Below are 22,677 nucleotides of genomic sequence, written 5' to 3'. Positions count from 1 at the left end.
AGCAGCATCTGCCACTCCAGGAGGACTTTAATTTGGATTTATTTGGACTTTTTTTTTCCCCAAGTGAGGTCATATTCTGACTCTGTCAGAGTTTCTGGGATTATTTGTTTGTTGTTGTTCTTTTCTCTGTACCATTACCTTTGTAGTTGCAATATTCTTATTAAGAACTGGTATTCCTATCCCCATATCTTTTGCCTGAAAGCCCCATAATTTCAAAAGTATAGCAATTCGGAGGTGGGGGGTTTACATTCCCTATCTCAAGAGAGGCTTTGGTTTCCCCTGTCTTCTAAACCGAGACACATGCACATCCCAGCTTTAAAACAGAGAACTGAAAGAATAATCAAATCATCTACCATTAAAGGTAGATGAAGTAGAACACAAGGAAAAAGCTGACTGAACTTCTCATTATGGCAAAAGAAAGTCTCAAAACCCCCCAACTGCCGATAGTAGTGAGAAACAGTCTTCTTAATATGTTAATCTGTCAAAAAAATAATTTAGTGTAATTTCAAAACCTCTGTAAAACAAGCTTTATATATTTATTTAGTCAATGACCTTACTAGGCTGACTCCCTCACTAGCTATTAGTCTTCATCGCTGCTGATCTTACACTAAAAATTTAAAAAGAAACTTGCTGTGGACACATACTGAGAAGGCAGCAAGTAGCATTGCTTTTCTTAATACGACTGCTGTCAAGAATGACAAACACAGCTTTAGACTCCTGGTTTCACCCATCAGCTCTTTAACTGTGGAACACAGAACACTGGAACAATTATTCCAAATCCCCAGCAAATGAATGAGATAGCATTACGGATTAGTAGATGTGCCCTAGCACATACAGCTACTACCTGGCAATGGTTTGAACATTTCCTTGGGAGAGGATCCAGCAGAATATACTTATTTTTCTGTAGCAAGCTAATACTAGACAGGTCAAGCTCATGTTAACTCTTTCAAATCATCATTTCCTCACTCTGATAAGCTGCCACTACATGAAAAGAACCATCTGATTGTAACCTTTTTAAAAAGGTGATGGTTTTCTTCCCATATGGGCCATGAAATTACTGATAGGTTATCACAGCCACCAGTGGGAAAAATGCATTCAGAAGTCCACATTGTGTCACAGCTGCTCTCTGTACTGAAAATCCTTGTGCAGGGAGTAGGCAGCTCTACGTTAACACAGACCTCTGCTTCATAGCGGAACTCCAGCTCAGTAGTGCAACATTTCTCAGACCAAATGACTGAGAAGCAATGGACACAACCTAACCTTTATACTTTTTTTTAAAAAAACCCCAACAAATAAAACAAGAAAGAAAGAAAAAACATATCATAGAGCACATTGCATTTATCATTTCAGAGCAGGAAACAGTAAACATCAGCATGAACACACAAAAGTACTGAAGAACTTCATAAATCAAAGCATTAATGATAAAAGCCAACAAATTTCAGTTATTGGTATTATGGATTATACTTCACAAATGCACAGACAAATATTATTCATCAAAATACTAAATGCTTAGGAAAATAGGTTGGTTTGTGGAATACAAAATCTGAATGTAATACCTCTCTTTGCCTCATCACCCCAATTACTGCCCTCCACCCTCAGTCTGAAGATCAGATGTTTATGAACTTGGCTTATAATTGTCATGAAAAGTGTTTCATTTCCAATGGACATGTGAATAAATGAGCTTGAAATAGAAAATGGTGTATGCAAAACTACTCAGTCACTATAGGATCTTATTTTTATAACCTTCACTGGACTGTCTTGTTTGTTGGTGCAAAAATCTAAAATATTGCAAAGCATATTCCAGCTCCTCTCTGGCTTCTAGGTCCGCCTTTTTAATCTTCCATGTTATAGTTGGTATTTTAAATTCAGATCTTTACTACGTTGCTTTGTCTAGTTAATTTAAAATGTCTGTTGCTGAGTCACCCTGCTATTAAAATGTGTAACTTTGAGGGGTGCATCTACCCAGTTCTATTTTGAATTATGCTGTATCACAAATAAGAAGAAAACTGGAGCCGGAAGGCCAAGTACACTGTAAAAAGAGGACCATAATGCATGTGATGTCTTCTACTTCCACTGGCAGTACGATGTATCAACCATCAACAGTTCAGTATGTAAATTAAGTACCTTGCAGGTTTAAGAAAATTATCTTGCTCCAAAGGTTGAAACATAATAGTCATTTACAATCTTCTTACCAACCTGTAGCATTATGAGAGCAGTCAAAAGGGTGACAAGAACTCAAACAACATGCCGGTTCAAACAGTTACAACCACATTACATCACAGTAGCATCAGAGATCTTTGTGGCACCACTGACATTAATATATTTTGCAATTACTTTGTCTTTCAGTAGCTTTCAAGAAAAAAAAACAAACATAAAAAAACCCCAAAACAAGGAGAAAGTAAATCACATTTCAATCCTACAACTAGTCACTGTACACCTGATGTGAAGAAAAGGGGTAAGCACATAAAGCATCTGATAACAAAAGAATAAATAAGTCCTACTATTAAAGTGGAGAACAAGCCTGTAGTAGCAAGGAGATAGGATGGAAAAAACCTTTCATTTACTTAATTTCTCCTCAGTCTTTCCTCTTGTGATTCTCCCTTTCCTTGTATAGATGATAGCCAGCCTTTGAGGCAGTATTTCCTAGTAACATTTAAAAACAAGTTTTCTGCCTGCTTTCTACACACATCATAAAAAGTGAAAGCTGTGACTGAGGTAAAGTACAGCTTTTGAAAGCTGTGCATTCAGGAAGGGCAGATAAAGGTGAGAGAATGGAAGTACATGTCACAGGTCAGCTCTGGCATGTGGAGAACAAATGCAGCTGACAGAACATAATCTTTAAAAATCACTCAGGGAGATTTTGTCATTAATTTATAGTACACTTCGTTCTCTCTACACCTCTCTAAATCTCACCTCTGACAGGAAAAAAAACCCTTCAATCTCAACCTCCGAGCTTTGCAAACTGGGAACAAGGGAACCTTCTTTTCCCCAAAGCAACCATCTGCTAAGCGCGTGTCAATTTTTATTTTTTTTAAACAGATGATAGAGAATAGATGATATAGATTCAACTGCTTATAGTGAGAATACAGCCTTAGAAGCACCTCCTTATTAAGTACACAGGTTATGCAGCTTTATTGCTGTAGGCTGGGTCTTTTTTTCTTTCAAGTTATTGGTTAATATGCCTTTGTAAATATTTAAGTTTACAGCCATCTTCAGAAATTTCATTAACTTACAAGCTTGGGTTTTATTCTTAACATTTTAAGCCTCTGACACTAGAAACTGGTGTTCTTCCCACCTGCTTTATCTCTCTCTTTATATAAGCTCTTCTGTGCTTCTGAGGTTATTCACACTGACTGCAAAACACACATAGAAAAACCTTTAAAGCGTGTCAGGTCCTGAAAGATAATCCTTCAATTAGCTTACAAGATAAGTGTACAAACAAAAATAAAAAAAAATTGGTTTCCCTATTGAGAAGTGACATATGGAGAGGCTTGTGCATAGTCAGAAGATAAATCTGTTGCTGTTGATCCCAGTTCCAATGATATCTCAACCCAATGCCTCTAGAACTTCACCATTTTCTTCTACCATATTCTATTTATGCCTGTCCCACAGATTTTGTCTACATATAGATATTGTTATCAGGTGTAGGACTAGGTTTTTTATAGCCATTTGTCAAGAGTTGGGAAGTATCCTTCACCAGAACTGTTCTTATGTAACAGATAAGAACACACAAGCATTACCTACATTTTTTATTTCCAAATAACACAAAAGATACATTCTGTCTTAAAAGGGTAAAGTTACAGCTTTGCTTTATGCAAAGGAACAATGAAAGAAAACTCAAAATCACTGTTGTTTTAGAAAGCTCCCTAACGCACGTGCAAGACAAAAAATAATAAATTAAATACATACAGGTAACAAGAATAAACTTTGGAAAATACTCTTGGGACTTAACAGTGGAATTTATTTGCTCTTTCAAGAAGGCTACCATGTTATGATGACCATAGCTTACCCAGTATAATGACAAATTACTGGCAGCTCTCCTCACCCTCCACATGCTAAGAGGTAGATACTGAGAAGTCTTCTGCATTGCAGAAACTGAATTAGATAGTAACAAACCCATTCAGGTATGTCTCCATCTTAGTCCTAATTAAAACTTCTACCCTATGCTACAGTGGATTGTAACATAAAGCTCAATTAGGAGATATTACAAAAGTCCACATTGTCATGCAGGTCTCTCAGTGATATCACCACTCTAAAACAGAAACAAAGTTGAATTATTATATAGGGAACATGCAAATACTGATGTGGTTTGGTGGCTGCACTAAGAAGTTGGGGAGGGGAAACAAAGACCAAAACACCACATTGGGTGTCAATCTGGGATATTTGTTGGCTTTCCACTGCAAATAAAGAAACAGGAGGCTGATTTATTTTTTTTTTTTGGTCAAAACATGGTGTCACTCTATATTTCTTAAATAGAAGTATATTCCAGGAAGAAAGGACAACTTAATTGCCCTGAAAAGCTTCATATTTTTCAAGACTTCTCACCTTCAAACACTTTTCAGGCAAAATAGTTACACATGGATATAAGGTAAGAAATGGTTTCTTTAAAACAAAAGCTTTGGTTAACAAATAGAAGCTTTCTCTGAACATATAGAGGAATCACTTTCAGTCAGAGGAAAAGAACAAGAAACACATACAGAGGAATGTTACAAAGGTAAATAATTTTATATATGCAAACCTGAGTTTATTGTAGGTCAAGAAGTTATTTTTGGAGATCAAGTTTCCCATCCTTCAAATTTATGCTCAGCTTAAGATACACGAAATAAATTTTCCTTTAATGAATTGTAAATTTGATAATGAACTGAGATCCACAGTCTGTTGTGGGTTTGGCACACTGTACCACCTCTCAGCTTGAATGACCACAAGATGAACCTTAGTGCATGAAAAGGAAAGCCTCTATTCTTCATTCTGAAATGTTGCAAAATAATGTGGAAAACAGGAACTCGCCAAAAAGTACAAAAGAATCTTGTATCCTGTAGCAGCCTGCAGGATGCTGAAAACAGAAGAATGGAGATGTGCACACACACGATTTCCAAATGCAATTCAAAGAGGGAAGAATCAAAGAATGCCAGGACCTCTATTTGAGGGAATGGCCTCCAAATTAACATCAGGTCACAACAGCAAGCAGTGGTATCTACGTGCAGCTTTTCCTAGGTTAAAATTATTAGAAGCATAGCTTTGACTGCTAAGGCAGGGAGAGAGGAGTGCTGCTCCTAGGAAAAAGAGTTCATTCACTTCCCAAACAGGCAAACACTACAGGCTTTTGAAGCTTTTCAAGGAACTACACAAAACAAAGTGTTTTCCAAACAACTCATTTAGAAAGTTTACGGCATAACTTAGTTGAAAGCTGATCCAAGAGATCAGACTATGAGTAAACCAAAAATATTTTGGGTAAGAGCTTTGAGAATATGATTTTCTTAAAACTGAGAGAAATAATCAAGTGGTGCAAATTAAAAGAAATATTTTCTTGGGCCAACTTCCTTTTGGAAGCAAGTTGAGAAATCTACTTGTTCCAAAAAACCAGCCACAGACAAATATTAGGAAGTTTCTTTACACATATAGACGAATTTGATTAGCCAGTCACTGAGGAATGCAAGTGAAAAATCTGAGTTCTGAACCTTAGCCAGTATTTCCTCATGCAGAAAAGCTGTTCATTAAAACAAACAACCAATCTACAAAAACATCCAAACAAAAACCCAGTAAGATGAACACACGAACTGCAGTACACACATCAGTTGCTACTGGCATCACACTATTTGAATTGCTTTAATATTTATGATGAACATGTCCTTTTCTCCAAAATTTGACTGAAAGGTTGTGCATACAGCACTAGAAGTCTGTTTACAAAGTTTAACACAGAAAAACAGGCATTTTGAGGTGTGTGGGTTTTCTTGAAATATTTTTCCATATATAATTTTCCCACTTTTACACATTACCTTCCTGTATTTCTCCTTAAAAGTCTACATTTTAAATAATTCAAAGAATTGAATCTAAATCTCTACTGACACTGTTATAAAAGAAAGTTCTGATAAAATCACTGCAAAGATGCAACAAGAAAAATACACATTTCTATACAATTTTATTTGTACTTCAACTATGTTTTCTGTAAATAACTGTTTCAATTTCTCTGATAAAGTAAAAGGGAGAATAAATTGCTTTAGTCTTCATAGGTAGTAGGAGAAACAGTCCTCTGTAGACTCTCTTAGAATTTAACATGAATAAGAGATCTTCAACATTATGCACTGCCATTTAAGAAGGAAATGAGGACAGAATTAAAATCTCTTTTAAATGGATATAATTAAAAAAAACCAAAGAAAACAATCACTGAACAACTTTACATATTTAGTTCTCAAAGCAGCTTCCATTCCTCATTTAAGCCTTAAGTACCTGCACTTTTTAATCAATGTAGATGTGAACTGGAGCTTGGATGTCTTCCAGGCACATGAAATGTTATAGTCAGAGATTAATAAAACACAGTAGCAGAAAGGAAAATAAAACTCTACATTCTCATATCGCACAATTCAAGTTTATTCCATTCATTCTTGCAACACAAACTTAAAAATACAGTATCATTTAGCATTCTGATGTCTATGAACCATGATAATGAAAAACCCAACTGTGTCAAAACAGCTAACAATGGTGAAAAGAGGAAGTCAAATATCAAAATGCACAGAGCACTGTTTTCTTCTGTCACTGCGTAGAAAGATGATTGTTTATCCATTTACAAAATAATTAAGACAAGTTCATTTTGAAATTTTGCATGCAACACTGCAATTGCTTGACCTAGGACACTCCATTCTTACCAGCCTCTTCTACAAATAATTCAATGTTATGTTAGTGGATAAAGTTCCATTTCACTATCATACTCCTTCTCCCATTTATTCCCCCTTAAGAAAGAGGAGCAGTGGGTCTAAAAATCCAAAATATACTTAAGGTTATTAACTTATTCGGCGCAAATTTCAAAGTAAAAGGTTTAAGAACAGAGTGGATTTCCAAGTATATGCTATTCCAGTCTAATAAAGGTATTTAAATTCTGTTTATAGAATGTAAAATAATTGACAGTTTTCCATCTAGTTACAACCTATTCAAAGATAGAGGCAGCCACCCATTATTTTTTCCACAATATAGTAAACAAAAACAAATAAATGTATAGGCCCAGTTTCTAAACAATTACAAAAGCATAATTTTATTACCTTTTTTTTTTTAAATCCTGGGCAAAATGATCAATCATCTCTTATGTAGTGCAAAAAGCAAAAACATATTTCTTCTTTATGACCCAAACTTTAAATGCCATCTTTTAACTATCTTGAAAGGCAGCTTGGGTATATATTACAGCCAAATTAAACACTTGTCTTGCTGACATTTGCTTACTTTTTTTTTTTCTACTCAACTGAAGTAAGAAAAAATGTGTCCACATAATTGTAGAAAAAAGGGAGGCAAAATTGCCCCAGTGAATCACCGGAAGAGTTAGTACAAAGATGATGTTTCTTTACTATGATAATTCTAATTTATATGAGAGTTGAAGGGAAGAGCAGGAAAGAATATAGAGAAAGAAAAAAAAACCACAACAGAAAACCAAAAAACACTATGGCTAGACAACTTGACACTAATCAACACAAAAACTTGAATAATCAAGTTTTCCACATAAAAACAGATTGCAGTTTTCTAGACTAGTATTTTAATAGCTGAGTATTTAATAGCATAATATGGAGGCAAATTTATGTCAAAGATGGTTACTTTCATAGCTGAATAAAGAGTTAAACTTATACTCTGAGTTCACACTATTACATTGACATGACAATCCAGCACTGATCAGAGATAAAATTAAAGAGTTCTCTTTAAATACTCATTAAAAGCACTGTTTACCAAACATGCTTGTTCTTTTATCAGCAGCTCACCAAATGATTTATCACCGATTTCCAACCCTTTTACTCCTCCTTGCCACCCATTTCCAAGAAGCAAAGAGTAACTGCACTGTACAGTTTATGGCCAGAGTTGATTGTTTCATCCATTGCTTTTCTTACAAGATGTGTACATGTAAATCAGTTCCTGCTCTCATTTTACAGTCTAAATTCAAGGCTTTTTATAGCTGAGACATTCAATCATAATACGCAACATGATTCAAGTAAAACTAAGTCTGTTAAATATGAGTGGTAGTCACCAGTCTACTTCTATATATCCTCTCAATTTCAACAGTGATATCAAAAGAACATCAGCTACTTCTGTTTAAGAATTCAGCATGAGACATTATATACATTTGTTTTCTGTACTGTGTATGTTATCAGAAAGTTTGAAATCTGTATTCCAAAAAAAGAGGAAGATGTATACTTTGTAGTATACACTCTTCTGTTATAAAACCTGTCATTCAGTTCTGGGTGAATGAGCAATCTAATGAAAATTTGCAAGATGAAAGCCAGAAGCTCAGACACTCCTGAGGACCACAAGATGTGACAGGAATCCCTACAACATCATTAAATAACTTCCCATGAATTATCAAGGCTGTCACAGCACTGTAATCTTTACTGGTAATAGGAAATCTTGTTTAAAAGTCAATGGTTAATGTGGTATGGTTGCACCGGGAACTTTCAGAACAAGCTCCATGCCTCAATAAAATATAAGAGGTTCATTCAGCCAACAATGGAACACCAATTCCAAGACACACACAATTAATTTTTTTTCTTCCATTAGTCAGAGCAAGTTAAGATTTCCTAACATCTGAACTTAGAAAGCTTACCCTTATTTTAAAAGCTCAGCAGAAAAGTTTAGGAATGATATTCACCTGATAAGGATATCTAAATAACTACTGTTCATTTTCCACATTTGACTTGATTATCCCTGTGCACCAGTCTGTAGTTTTCACATGTTTTAAGTTTTATGCTGACATGGTGAGTAAAGGAATTCCATCTTACAATCCTTTTGAAAATAACTACGGTGACATTTTGAACTCTCTCAAAAATGGTTGTTTAAAACATCTGTCCTAGAAGAAACACGGGAAAGGAAACCCTCAAATTCAAGCATCCAAAAAGTACCTTGGCAGATATTCTGGAGTGTAACACCACCATGCCTCAACTGATCCTTCCTGGTTTACTCAGGAGTCAGAAAAACATTTGCATGACATCCATTTAGTCAATATAAATGACAGCTCCAATAACTAGCATCAAAAGTCCTCAAAACTGCAACGTATGCTTTAGGCAGAAAAAGAATAAAACTATCACTGAGAGAGAAGAGAGAAAAGCAACCCAGCTACCTACATTACTACACTTCAGATTATGGCAAACACGAAGAGTATGGGACTATTGTCTCCTTCACAATTAGTTTCAGGTACATAGCACAGTACTTCCATCTAAAGGAATCTTTCAACAAAAATCTTAGTACTAACCTAGGTGGTTTACAAGCCAAAAATTCAAGATCATGGTCTGTCTTCCTTCTTCCATTTTCACTAGAAATGGAAAGAGATTGTGCACTGAAAAGAAGTCCTAGAGGGACACTGCTCATAAGAGTTTTCAACCTCCTCCAAACAGATTATCCTCAATACAAGTACCTAACTAGTCTGATTCATAAAGAATTTCCCTCCCCCCAAAGTATTTAGCTGAAGAAGCTGGAAGATGCAAAGAGTGACAGACAGGCAGCAGTGTGAGGCCACAGGAGAGACATATAAGATATTAGTCCATCCGTCACTGAAGAAGAGTTTTGATTGCCTGGTTGTCAGTGGCTTCAAAGGCAGTTAGTCCATCTGGGCCTTTCACAGTCTTATCAGCACCCTGTAAAGACATTGAGAAGGACTGTTAACTCAAAGACAGGCTATATTAGTATTAGGTGTCACAACAGTTACTTACCTTGGACAATTATATTGGTTACATACAGCTTTTCAGCACAGGGCATTGTTTTCATTTAGAAACCAAAAAGGCAAGATTTATGTACAAAATTAATAGGGATGCAGCTACTCTAAGTTTCAAACTTTATACTTTAGACCTTTGAAAAAAAGGTAAAAAAAAAAAAAAAACAAGAAAAAAGAGCCTGTAATTTTTGTCACACAGCAACTTGAAAGACCAACAAATTATCAATTAATCTTGGACAGAAAGAGAAAGATTTTTTTGGTGGTTTGTTTCCAGCAACGACTCTTATGAATGAAAGAATTTAGTGTTACACACTTCTGTGAAAATCTGTTGTGCGACAAGCTTTTTCCCATCCTAAGTTAGGTAGGTAACATCTGGAAGAGCTTACTTACTAACAAATTGTATTTTCTTTCTACATCATAAGACTACAGCCATATAGGACTGTGCTTCTCTCCATTTTGAAAAAAAAAAATAAATCCCTATTGCTACATAGAAAAAAAACCCACAACAAACCAAAACCAAAAAACAACCCCAAAAAATCATTCCAAGTCCAAAACTGATCAAGTTTGTTTGAATGAGCTATGCATATGCCTAAAAGGCAACAAAACAGGACAGGGAAGCAACAGGAAAAAATACAAGAGAAATGCATCAACTAGACAAACTGTAGAACAGTAAGCACAAATACAGTCTCAGGGCCAGAATTATGGAAGAGGAGCAAAAGAAGGGAAGCAAAGAGTGATTAGTCATTGTTTTGAGCACTGTGTAATCATATACACAGAAGTGAAAACCCAGACTAAACTGTAAATAGGGTAGTGAGAGATGAAAGTTATTAGAGGGAGAGATAAAAGTTATTACAGGGCACAGGACTGACTACAGAAATAGAGATGTTTCCTGAAAATAAAATTACATTGCATATCTTCTCAGAAAGAATTATTCTGCAAGTATAATTTAAAAAATATGTGTATCTATTCAATCAAATAACAGGAAAAAATGCTGTGGGTACAGACATGCTTTGTCAAGAGCACATACTGCACAGGTTTGTCTTTAGTTTATGTATAAACCTCTCCTTAGAATAAGTACAAATTTCTTCTCAATTATATTACAAGGAAGGAAGTAAACAGATTAATAGTTACTATTAAGGACACCAGATAGTTTTCTAAGAACATAACAGACCTAGAATTTCCAGAGCTTCTTTACTGATAAAGGATTATATACATAAAACCCCACTAAGCTTAGATATGTAATACCATGCCTGTTCCCAAGACAGCTCTCAGCCCACAAACTTCCCATTGTAACTCTCTTTAACAATCTAATAAGCTGGATCTCATATTATCATCATTTGCTGTCAATGCTACTTTTCACAACATAGAATGTTTCCCTCTTTGAAACCTTTACTCTCTTTACTTATAAATATTCAATCTGGCATTCTAAAAAGATGATGTTACAGTGGTTTCTAAGGCAGCAGTGCTCATCTTGTAGCCCACTGGTCAAACAGATCCTGTCAGCCATTTATCTTCTTTGAAGCCCCTAGAGACCCTCAGTGAAAGACATGAGCGGCACAGACTGTTCTGTTTGGTGGCAGTCTGTCATGGGGCAAGGGGACAGGCTTCTGCTACCGGGGAAAGAGCCTGGGAAAATAAAGTTATCTGGAGAACTCCAGTAAAGAATTCAGGGAGGGATACTTTTAATTGAAGTAACTCCTTTAGGCAGCTCATTTGTTCTACTACCTTTCAGGTAGTGGAACACAGGCATACATTTTGTGCATAAGCAACGAACATATTCTGGTGACAGTAGCAATCATAACAGCTACCTCTCTCCTGCCACTCTGTAACATCCTCAGCCCAAACAGCACACACTGTGCTGCCCTATCACTGTTCCGTTGGGTATGAACGTGATCCAAGAAGTGACTAGTTGATCATTGCAAACACACACCTAGGCTGAAACCACAGAAACTCACTGCTTGTCAAACACTTTTTCCCCCACCCCTCACCTTCTCTCACAAGAGATTTAACAGGTCTTCAACGGTTATAATCTCAGCTATCCTTCGAGAGGAAAGGCAACCACAAAAGTAGTAATGGCTTCTTGCGCAGGTGTTGATTATTTCTGCTGCTTAGATAGCACTCTAGGATTAGAATCCACGTGGAAATCAAAAGGGGTTCAAAGCTGTTCTTTGATATCAAGATCATAAAACCAAAAGGAACCTAAGAGTTGAAGAAAAATGGAACTATGCAGTGGCTCATTTGCCAGTATTCATCTTGCATCAGAGCAATATATCAGCATTTAGGGTATAAAAGATACAACTGTTAACTGAAGTGACTTTAAAGTATAAGTATAAAGAGAACTTTTAGTCCAGATATAGGACTGCTTTCCATCCTCACACACATTTGTACTTCAGAAAAACTACAGACAAGCAAGACCCAAGCTTCTGAAACAGCTTTACTGAATGAGGTAAATGAGGTTCATGATTATCTAAGGAGGACACCATTTATTAAACTTAGTATTAATAAATTAGGAGAACAGCCCCTTGGCTATACAGAAAGATTCCTGCCTGCATTCAATGGAACGAGAAGGAAATAATAAGGTTCAGGTCAAGGGACTTTAATTTTCAGAAGTACAATGCTGCCTGGAAGCAAGTTTAATGAAAAGTTCATAAAAGCACAATGGTTGCAGTGTTCTCTACTTCCTGAAAGTAAAGAGCTATTAACATAAAATGGATTGTGATATGTTCTTTTTTTTAAAAAAAAATACATAAATATATATAAACTCTCTGTCTTCCACAAGGTAATAACAAACAAGAACATTTGCTCTTTTAAGCCACTGGGCAAAGTACAAATGTTAAAACATGCTCTGAAGGGAACAAAATAACTACTAGCGTACAACTGCAATTCAGAAAAAAAGTTGCACAGTGAACAAAGGCCATGCAGAACTGTCATCAAACTCTGTGAAACTGGAATTCAGGGCACTTAATGAAGCTGGAAGAAGACTAGTTTGCACAGCAAGCAGCAAACTTCCAGAAGGAGTTGCCAGATGAAGTTACAGAGGCAGATGTCAGCTCCTTCATAAAGGATATGGATGAATTCATGGAGAACAAATCAACAAACACTTCTTAGAGGGGACAGATGTGTATACCTCTACAATCCCCAGTGTAACAACTATGAATGAGGGCAATAAGTGAGCAGAAATGGCCATACAACTCTTCCCAAAAGGTATCCCTTCTGCCACTGTCAGATGAGAAAAAAAAGAACTAAACTGCCTAACTCAATGCGATATTTCTTAAATTACATTTTTAGTAGGAAGCATAGATCAACTTGCATTATATCTTCTATAAAAAAGTAAAACTATTTTAAAGCTAAGCAAACTGATGAGATCTGTTGCAACATTTGTTTAAAAACCTCATCTTCCATTAGAAGCATTCAGAACAGTTTAATTTACTACAACATGATATTGGTTCCCCCTACACTAAAAATATGTATTTTTATATTACAAAATCAAATACATTATTAAAGAAAAACATGGAACAATCTGAATTTTAGATATCTTTCTGCTTTTTAAACAGATATCCCTTGAAAATGCTATCCCTGAAAAAACTAAAACCAAACTGAAATACAGTGACTGATATTGCTTTAGTTCAGTTCTTAGTACTCAATACTTCATCTGTTATTTTGTTTTGTAGAAGGCTGGTACATAATACAAGCAAAATTAAAACCTGGTATTTCAGAAGACAGTTCAGTTACAACTGCCAAAAGCTACTAAAAATTCTTTTCCTCCCTCAGTAGAATATTTTTGAGTACTATGTTATTTAACATTATTAATAGTACTGAAGAGGCAGAAGTGAAAAAAATACAAGATATGACATTTCTGCTTCACTTTGAGGTCACAACATGCTGCAAAGAATTTTACTGCTTAAAATTACAAAGGCTATTTTAATGTCTCAATTTCCTAGAAAAATATTTTAAGATTAATAAAAAGGATTAACAGTATTTTGATTTCCAGCCTGCCTAGAAGTGTTTATTAGAAAAGCACATCTTAACTCTGACTTGGAGGGTTCACACTACTTCTGGTAGTCATAACAGTAAATTCCCTTGGTGAAAGCAGTAAAATCCATCTTCGTCCACTTGGGAGTCTTTCAGTTTTTGAGAATTAATATGATATTGTATTATTACCTACAGTAGACCAATTCAACTTTTTGGAGGCTGATCTAGCTTTATATAGCAACCTTTTGTTTATCAGACATTAAAATCTTGCACCCAAATGAAAGGTAAATTCTAATATACAGAAAAGTTTTGAGTATAAAACCACACAGTTTTAATCTTTTCCTTCTAAAGTATGTTTCAGAGTTTTATAACAAACTGATGATTTCAGACCAACACTGGAACTTGTCACCCCCTCCGAACCTACAGAGTTTAACTATGTGAACCTTTTAAATGTGCCAACAAAAACTTTGGGTTTAATCTTTAAGTTAAAATTACAACATTATCAATATTTTGGTTTGGTTCATATTAGGTTGGTTTGAATGTGTGCTACGATGAAAAGCATTTAATGAATCTAGTCTTTCAAAGTCACGACAGTGATTACAACCGATCACTTCGATTAGCACAACAGCAGTGCTTGAAAACACACCATAATTCGTAATCTCATTGAAGTTTTGAAACTGTATCTAAGTTTCTTATAGTGTAACAAATTAAACTGAGCATTGTCAATTCCAAAATTAAAACAACTGAACAAGGTATCAGGAAGTCTTCAATGAAATGTTAACTTCAGAAGAAAGTGTGTAACAAAGGCCTTTTGGAAAAACTACCTTAGAAAGAGTTTAATATCCCTAGCTTTAAGTTATATATCTAAATTAGCTGTTTATCAGTAATCCTATGTATGCACTGTAATTACGAGAGCAAAGTCATATAACTATTTCACTTAGATTTAAAAAAATGCATGTTTTATTTATGCAAAGTAACTGTATGTGTTATATTTTTTCCCCCCACACTGGAAGAAATGTCTACACTTGAAAATGACACAAAATTATGGTAATATGTGAAGCTATGGTTCAAAGTACATTATTCATAAAACTGCGATTCAACAAAAAATTTCTTACCATGCTTCATGAACACAGTAAACCCAAAACACTGAGTGTTATATCCATTCAAACATTACAATAGATGAAAACTCCAGGAAAAAACAACCCAAACCTAAAACATCATCAATAACTTGAATGCTGAACAAAAGAGTAAAAGCAGCATCACAGAGCTGTTTACTTTCTTAAGATGCAAAATTACTGCTTAAACCTGCTGGAGTATTCATTTGCAACCACTAATGAACATTAAAATCTCATTTTAAATTTCTTGTAAAATCTATCAGGAAATTCCATCAAATGATTCTTCTACACAGTACTTACTTAACTCACCATTTTTGATTAACGTACTTTACAAGGTCAAATCAAACGCTATGGATATAGCTGCCTTTCACAGAAGGCCATACTTGAAATACTCACAGGGATTCTAAGAAAAAACTCAGAGCTAAATCACTTGGTTTAGGTAGCTGCTAATACCCCTCCAGAGACAGCAATTTGAAAAACTAGAATAAGAGATTAAGGAAGGAGCTCTCCTGCAGTTTTTGTATCGCTTCAGTTTTAATATGAAGCCATATGCTCCAGCATCACCCTGTAGTTTAGAAAATATTAACTATGTCACAATTTGGAGCCATGGTTGACTCAAGACAGAATTCAATGCATTCTCAGGGAGGTAGTGGGAGTGAAGAAGAATGAAATAAAATCTACGAAATCTAAACTTATCCACAAGTAAAAAGTTTCAGTTCCCTGAAACAGCACAAGAGAGGTAGCAGTATAGTGTTTTGTCTGTTTCGGCAGGCATAATATTCTAGCCTTTCTTACTTTTAGCAGTGAAACCCCTTCTCATTGAGAACATAGATGCTTGAAAAACGAGCTGTAGCTATTTCACCTTTTACTTCCTTAAAGTTTCATCCCACCTACAATTCCATATACAAAGGTCAAAAAACATTTTTAACCCAAATTGGTGTTCAGATTTTGCACAGCCTATTTCTTCACAAAGTTACTTAGTATTTTTATTTTCATTGCTAAAAATGAAGCTTTATTTTCTTAGAAGAAATGAAAAGCTTTATTTCCTTAGAAAATGCATGTTTAAGTGACTATAAGGGACTTAGGCTTCATCCTACCCATTTGTTACATGTTTCTTCATCCACGCACTACAAAAATGGTGCCACAAGAGTCAGCTGAGCCAGCATTTAATACATGCCACCAAGCAAACACTCTCTGCCATTTACAAAGGAAGAACACAAAGACTAGGTGAGCAGTAAAACAGAGAAATTGGGTTCTATCATACATCCATAAAAACTGTGATCAAACCCAGGAGACCACCCTGTGGAACAGGTAGGTCCTACTGTGAAAGCACTTAAATTCCCAAGGCAGCAGTTGAAGCAAAACTGAAGATACTTCAGCTCTGTCTCTTGATTTAGCACCACTGTTTCTCCCATTCCAAAAACTAACATGAGGAATTAAATCTGCAACAGAACTTTAATTTGGAGGCCTTGGTTGGAAGGAAATTAACTACAGAAATTAACTAGCAATAGGTACAAACGAACAAAGTAAATGTGAGGCCTATTGCAAGGAAGCAGTAGGAATATGTAGGTAAGGGTATTAAAAGACTAAATAGATTCACCTGTTCTGTAGGCAACTCACCTCTGCATTGGCTTAGCTGTAACATGGGACTACAGCCCAAAGTTCATCAACACATTCATCGCACGCACTGAAGGGGTAGTAGGCAGGAAAGATTGCATACAAGCACTCCTTCACACTTACGTGATTAAAATTGCTGCAGAACACTGCAAATTAAACTTCTGAAGACAACTCAGATACTTGGATGGGCAGATGTAAGCGTGACTGTATGTTACAAAGCATCTAGTGGGCAATGCCTACTTACTGAGGTTGGCCTCCAACTCTCAGACCTTTATCAATCCTGACAACGCTACTGATGAGGTTGTTTTCTGTGAAGTCTTACTAGATTCCTCACCCATTTCCAAATGCTGCCATCTAAAATCTATGTTAGGAGACTGGTGATAGTGTAGAGGTTCCTTATACCATTGAATGTTTTGTCTTGTCAAACTACAGCCTCAAAAAATGCTTTAATTCTAAATTATTTTTTTCCTTTTCCAAAGGAAAGGGCCATTTACAGATAACATAGCACACTTTTTCACTGTTTCTTCAGACAGCAGCACGTAAAATTGTGTTGCTGTACTACAGTTATAAATGTCTGAAAAAGTTGTCCAATTTAAGAGTTAAGGTTGCTAGTAAGATCTTTTAGATTTTCAGAAAGGGACCTTATCTATATAAATTTTATACACATTCAAACCCCAAGAGCCACAAGATTTAGATACAGGGTATGCAACTTAACACAACTCTCCCAGCAACAGTAATTTCATTCAGAAGCTGACCAACCCAAGCCACAGGTAATGCTTCCATAATGGTGGTGATGCTACAACTTGACAATGTACACTCCTATTTCAGAGACTTCAACACCAATATGGTGAGAAGTTGAATATATTAAGTAAATGTCAGATACTGAAGTCAGCTGATGGGAGGCCTTCATGAACAGGTCATTTATCTACTGTATCAGTGGTATTCTTAAAAATTACTTGAAGATAATAAATTTGAGCAGTAGTTGAGTCACCATCCCTAGAGGTATTTAAAAAACGTTTAGGGATGACTTAGTGGTGGGCTTGGCAGTGTTAGGTTAATTGCGGGACTTGATGCTCTTAAGGCTCTTTCCCAACTGAAATGATTCCCAGATAAATCCACCAGCCTTCACTACTTCAAAAAGTAATTTGTGTTTTAGACAAAGTGCCATCACAACATTCAACTCCTATGTGTGATAAACATTAGCTAAGAACTCCAACACGGTCTTTTATGTGGAACATAAAAGAGAGAGTAACAAATTGCGCTTTATCACAGAAATGCCTTGTTGAAAGTTAGTAGAAATTCCATAAAAAGCACTGGTGCTTTTTAACAGATAGGTTATTGTAATGGCTTCAACTATTAGTATAATCTCCAGAAAATTCTGTTAGTCATGTGACAGGTACATTAAAAACTTTTGTAGAGACTAAACCAATAAGAGAGAGCAACAGGTCCTCCAGTACTTTTCAAGTTGAACTCTTGCAAGTGTAAACTGTTTCTAGTACCATCTTAGAAGAGGCTTGGCTCTGTTTCACTCTGCAACTACAGGATCATTAATATCTATAACAGCAAGTACGGGTTTTCAGCAGCCCAGGCTACTTCAGCTTAAGATCAAGCAGTCACTCTAATCATTCTAGTAATTTTAAGAGTTTAGAATCTGGATTCAGTGTCTCTACTATGTATATGTATTTATTATCCTCTGAAAGTAAATATGCTCAAATCCTTTAAATGTTTTTACTGCTTTCAGTAGAAGATTGCTTAAAGAACGCTTTGTGGTCCTTCTACATGAGTGAGTAATGAGCTTACTTCAGATGAATGAATCTTCTACAGTAACAGAAAGTTTGCAAAAATAGTAAAGGTCACCTTGACTAAGACAACCTTTTACAGTTTTTGCATTTTATGTCCACCAATTAATGTGTGAAGAATTTCTTCAGACAACCTTTCTTCTCTCAACAGGTCAACATCTCCACAATTCATATACTATAGACAGCAGTACAGAATACTGGCTTAAAACAATTCAATTTCCAAATCAACAGCTCCATTCAATAGAATTATTTATATAAGTCTTATTCCTTACATGATTTTAACTTGACCAAACTGCTAATGTTTTCATATTTGTGGTATGCGAAGAGATATGCATCACACTGTGTTCACTGGTTCTCAAAACCTGGTTTTATTTTCTTGTTTAAAAATATGTTAAAGAGGTTATTGACTTCCAATCCAACAGCTTAAGAGATATTTAATGACAGAAGCCACATCTGCAAGAGATCAACTAACAGTAAAAAAAAAAGGCAGCTGCAAGTAGGCACATGTAAAAAGAGATATGCATCACACTGTGTTCACTGGTTCTCAAAACCTGGTTTTATTTTCTTGTTTAAAAATATGTTAAAGAGGTTATTGACTTCCAATCCAACAGCTTAAGAGATATTTAATGACAGAAGCCACATATGCAAGAGATCAACTAACAGTAAAAAAAAAGGCAGCTGCAAGTAGGTACATGTAAAATAAAGCTTCTTAGCACTAAGAAGTGCAGTATTTACAAAAGGAATAGAGAACAGCTCTGAAATATTTTTGTCCATCATTTGCAGTTCCACTATTTACATACTCTAACATCATTCAATAATTTTTCCTGCATTTAGAGTAACAATTAAATACACTCCACTCCAAAAGTAACTAATAACATTAAACAGCTGAAGTTAAACAGTTAATTTTTAGAACTTTCAATACAGATTGAACTACCTGTTCCCCCAGATATCTGCTATCAAAGAACATAAGAAATCAGACTACAAGGTGTGACAACAGATGTTCAAACAAAGGTCATAAGATAATTGTATTAAGAGGAAGAACAATCTCTTCCTGTAATATCTGCCTCAGAGTGAGCTGATGAACAAAGTTCTGGTTCACAAATATTTCATCAGCTAGCCCAGATGAATGGAAGCAAGCAGGTGTGGTACAACATTTAGTCCTGCATGAACAAATTTGAAAATATTACAAGCTTCTTCAACTAACAGTTGCAGTAACATTTTTCTAACCTCATCTCCTATTCCAGGTTCACTACAAATCTTAGTAAGATTTCCTCATCTTTATGACTGTTGAACTTAACCAATATCATCGTGTGTACCAAGGAGCGAGATCGATATATTCTCATGAGTCATGTGAAAAATGGCTGGTTCGGAAAGGACATTAATGGCCTCACTGACACAAACTACACTGAATGGACATCCCTTATTAGTTGCCAGACAATTCATGTGTGAACTCAAGTTTCAAGGCATCTTATTTATTATTTGAGCAACTTCATGCCAAACACTTCAAAACAAAAACTGAAATAAACACAACAAAGGATAAAGGATACTCTCTTTTATAATGTGTATATAACGATCCTAAATGATCAGTCCTCACAAGAAATTTAAGTAAGCTGGATGCATCATTTGAATTGTAAGTTACAGTCACAGCATTTGAACACAGAAAGGTATAACTAATATTAGGTAAGATCAGAGAAGCAAAGAAAAGGGAAATTCACACAGCACTAAGGCAGTTAAGGAAAACTTTACCTGAAAATGGCATACAAAAACATTACACAGCATGAAATCTTTTGGCCAAATGATTTATGTGGGTTCATATAATGAAAATACATTGTTAACCTCCTCTTCTCCGAGTGTGGCATAATGAGTAGGAGCACATATGAACAGAGACAAAACACTGTTGACTTAACTAGTTCTTGGTAAAATGGATCACCTGTCTAATATGTATCAGAGAACAGAAACAGATGAAGCTTATTCTCCCCAGGATAAAATTTACAAGCTCTACCAGAGAGAAAGCTTGTCTTCCCACTTTTACTTCCCCACACTCTGCCAACCCAGATGGTTTTTCAGTCAGCTGGCAAAAGCAGAGGGAAACCACACCTCTGAGCAACTTCACAGTGGAGATTCCATCACATGAGACATTTAAGCAGCTGCCAAAGCTATATCCCACTCCTCCCTGTTTGCTGAAGTAACAATTTATTTTTTTTTTTGCTTGATTTGCTGTTAATTGCTCTCTAGCTGGAGCTCACAATACTCTTAGTGGCCACCATTTCTTTTGCTACACCGCAAAGGAACTTTCTCCTTCATCTATCTACTCCATAATCAGAGTACTCTCTCTGATCTAGTAATATAAACAGCATTTGTTTGATGTTCTGAACTTATCTAGAGCATCACTTACTGAAAAAAAAGTCATAGTAATATACCTCAGGTAATTTGTTCTAAACATTTGTATCTCACCTTTGACAGAAGCAATTTCACACAGGAAACATGGCCCTCATAGACTGCTGATAGGAGTGGTGTGATATTATGTTTGTCTGGAGCCTGTAAATTGAGACACAGTTATTTGAAGCATAATTTCACATACTAAAAAGCTTCACTTTTTACTTCTGTTTTGTCAGCAGTAGTGTAAAAGTGAGGATTTAAGAATATTAACCAGAAATAGATTCCCTTACATTTTTTACTCTCATTTTAAAAAGAAAAATATTTTTTTAAAAGAGTCAGGTAACAGCAAGATATTTCTTCCGTAAGACTTCTAACTGTCCCAAAGTTTATCCATTTCTTTAGGTCAGTGATAGAAAGTGGTGTTTCAGCTGATGATTTGTGCCCAATTTAAGAACACTACTACTAATTCTCCTATTTCTAATCCAGCCTATCTGCAGAAATCAGTTTTGGCTGAAACCTTGTTTGAGCTGTCTTCTCTCTAAACTATAGTCCTGAAAAGAATAAGAAATGGAGTGACTGAAATGTGGGGTATTTTTTCCTGCATTTTTATTTCCTTCCCAGTTAGGAGACCTCCTGATGAAGAGATAAGTCTTCCTAGACACCAAGGGCAAAATCCAAGGCATTTTGTTAAGGGCTAAGGCTAAGATATGCTGTATATTAACTTTCATATAAGTACTCTAAAGCACATCATTTGGGGTGTATAGTTAATGTACCTAGAAAATTCACTTAATGGAGAACTACACTATTTAAGTGGCAATACAGCCCAGTCAAGCCTTTTCATGTCAAAAAGTCAAGCACGGCAAGCTATAGCAAAATGACTAAGTTTGTTACGTCTTCAAAAATGGGAGAAGGACAACAATCTGAAAAGCTGATCCTGCCTTGATCAAGGATGCATTGCACTGTCTTCTGAAATCCCTTCCAACAAACATAATATGCATTTCACACATACTTTATTTAGATGTGGTTACTGGATTTCTTTCTCTAATCACAGTCAAACTAAATTTCAACTTTTTAGAGCTGCAAAGAACTTTTCCTAGCGTGTCCAAAAAGAATACAAACATGAAATAAATACATTTTTAAGCTTCTAAACTCCTGGAGACCACATCACAAATATTTTTAAATGGATCAAATTGTTTAGTTTGATCCAAGAATTTCAGCAACCATTTCAGCACTTAAACTAATCCTTTAAATGTGTATGTATATGCTTGTGTGAGAGGGAAAACCCTAACACCCTAGTGTTTGTTAATTGATGTACATACATTAATATCAGCTCCTTTCAACAGCAGAAATTCCAGAATCTCAAGTTGTCCACAGTCTGCTGCATAGTGAAGAGGCTTCCTCCCACCTTCAAGTGTCCGGTTGACATCTTCACCCTTCAATGTAAACATAATCTAATAAGCAAAATTTTAGAGCTAACACACCAAGAGCAGCTTGAAAAAAATCCAACACCTTCATATTGCTGAAGAATGTTCCATCCAAATATTTAAGCCATTTCCCAATAAAAATGAAAAATAAGTTGCTCAATTTCCTTTCCCTCATCTATGTGAACCAGGTAACTCATGTGATTACAAGCAAACAAAAAAATCATTAGAGCTTAGAAAATGCTCACATCAACTCATTTTGCTTCTCCTTGCCTCCAGCTGGGATCCTGGTTATCTAGCTAAGTTAATTCTTCTACACATATTTTGCAAGTTTTGCACACTTAGAAACCAGATGCAGAGAAATAGGCATCATAACTACTAGCAAGTACAGACCATATATAAAACCCAATTATGAAACTGTCCATTCTGTTTTATAAATAGCACCTGCCAATTCTGCTTGACATTAAAAAAAAAGT

At 35.6% G+C, this 22,677-nt stretch overlaps 1 protein-coding gene across 1 annotated transcript; it reads right to left on the bottom strand.

Annotated features, from left to right (window-relative positions):
• Positions 1–9,117: 9,117 nt before the first annotated feature.
• On the bottom strand, positions 9,118–22,228 carry MTPN (myotrophin). Its single transcript, XM_009870924.1, has 3 exons — positions 22,100–22,228; positions 20,856–20,939; positions 9,118–9,821 (listed from the first exon to the last, which is right to left on the bottom strand). Exons 1-3 carry the CDS (start codon positions 22,226–22,228, stop codon positions 9,735–9,737), a joined length of 300 nt encoding a protein of 99 aa, XP_009869226.1. The 3' UTR covers positions 9,118–9,734.
• Between the last annotated feature and the right edge of the window lie 449 nt (positions 22,229–22,677).

Source organism: Apaloderma vittatum, unplaced genomic scaffold (genome assembly GCF_000703405.1).
Source record: "Apaloderma vittatum isolate BGI_N311 unplaced genomic scaffold, ASM70340v1 scaffold11380, whole genome shotgun sequence".
Classification (NCBI taxonomy): Eukaryota; Metazoa; Chordata; class Aves; order Trogoniformes; family Trogonidae; genus Apaloderma; species Apaloderma vittatum.
The sequence above is the reverse complement of the archived record's forward strand: the minus strand, read 5'-3'. Positions and strand labels throughout refer to the sequence as shown.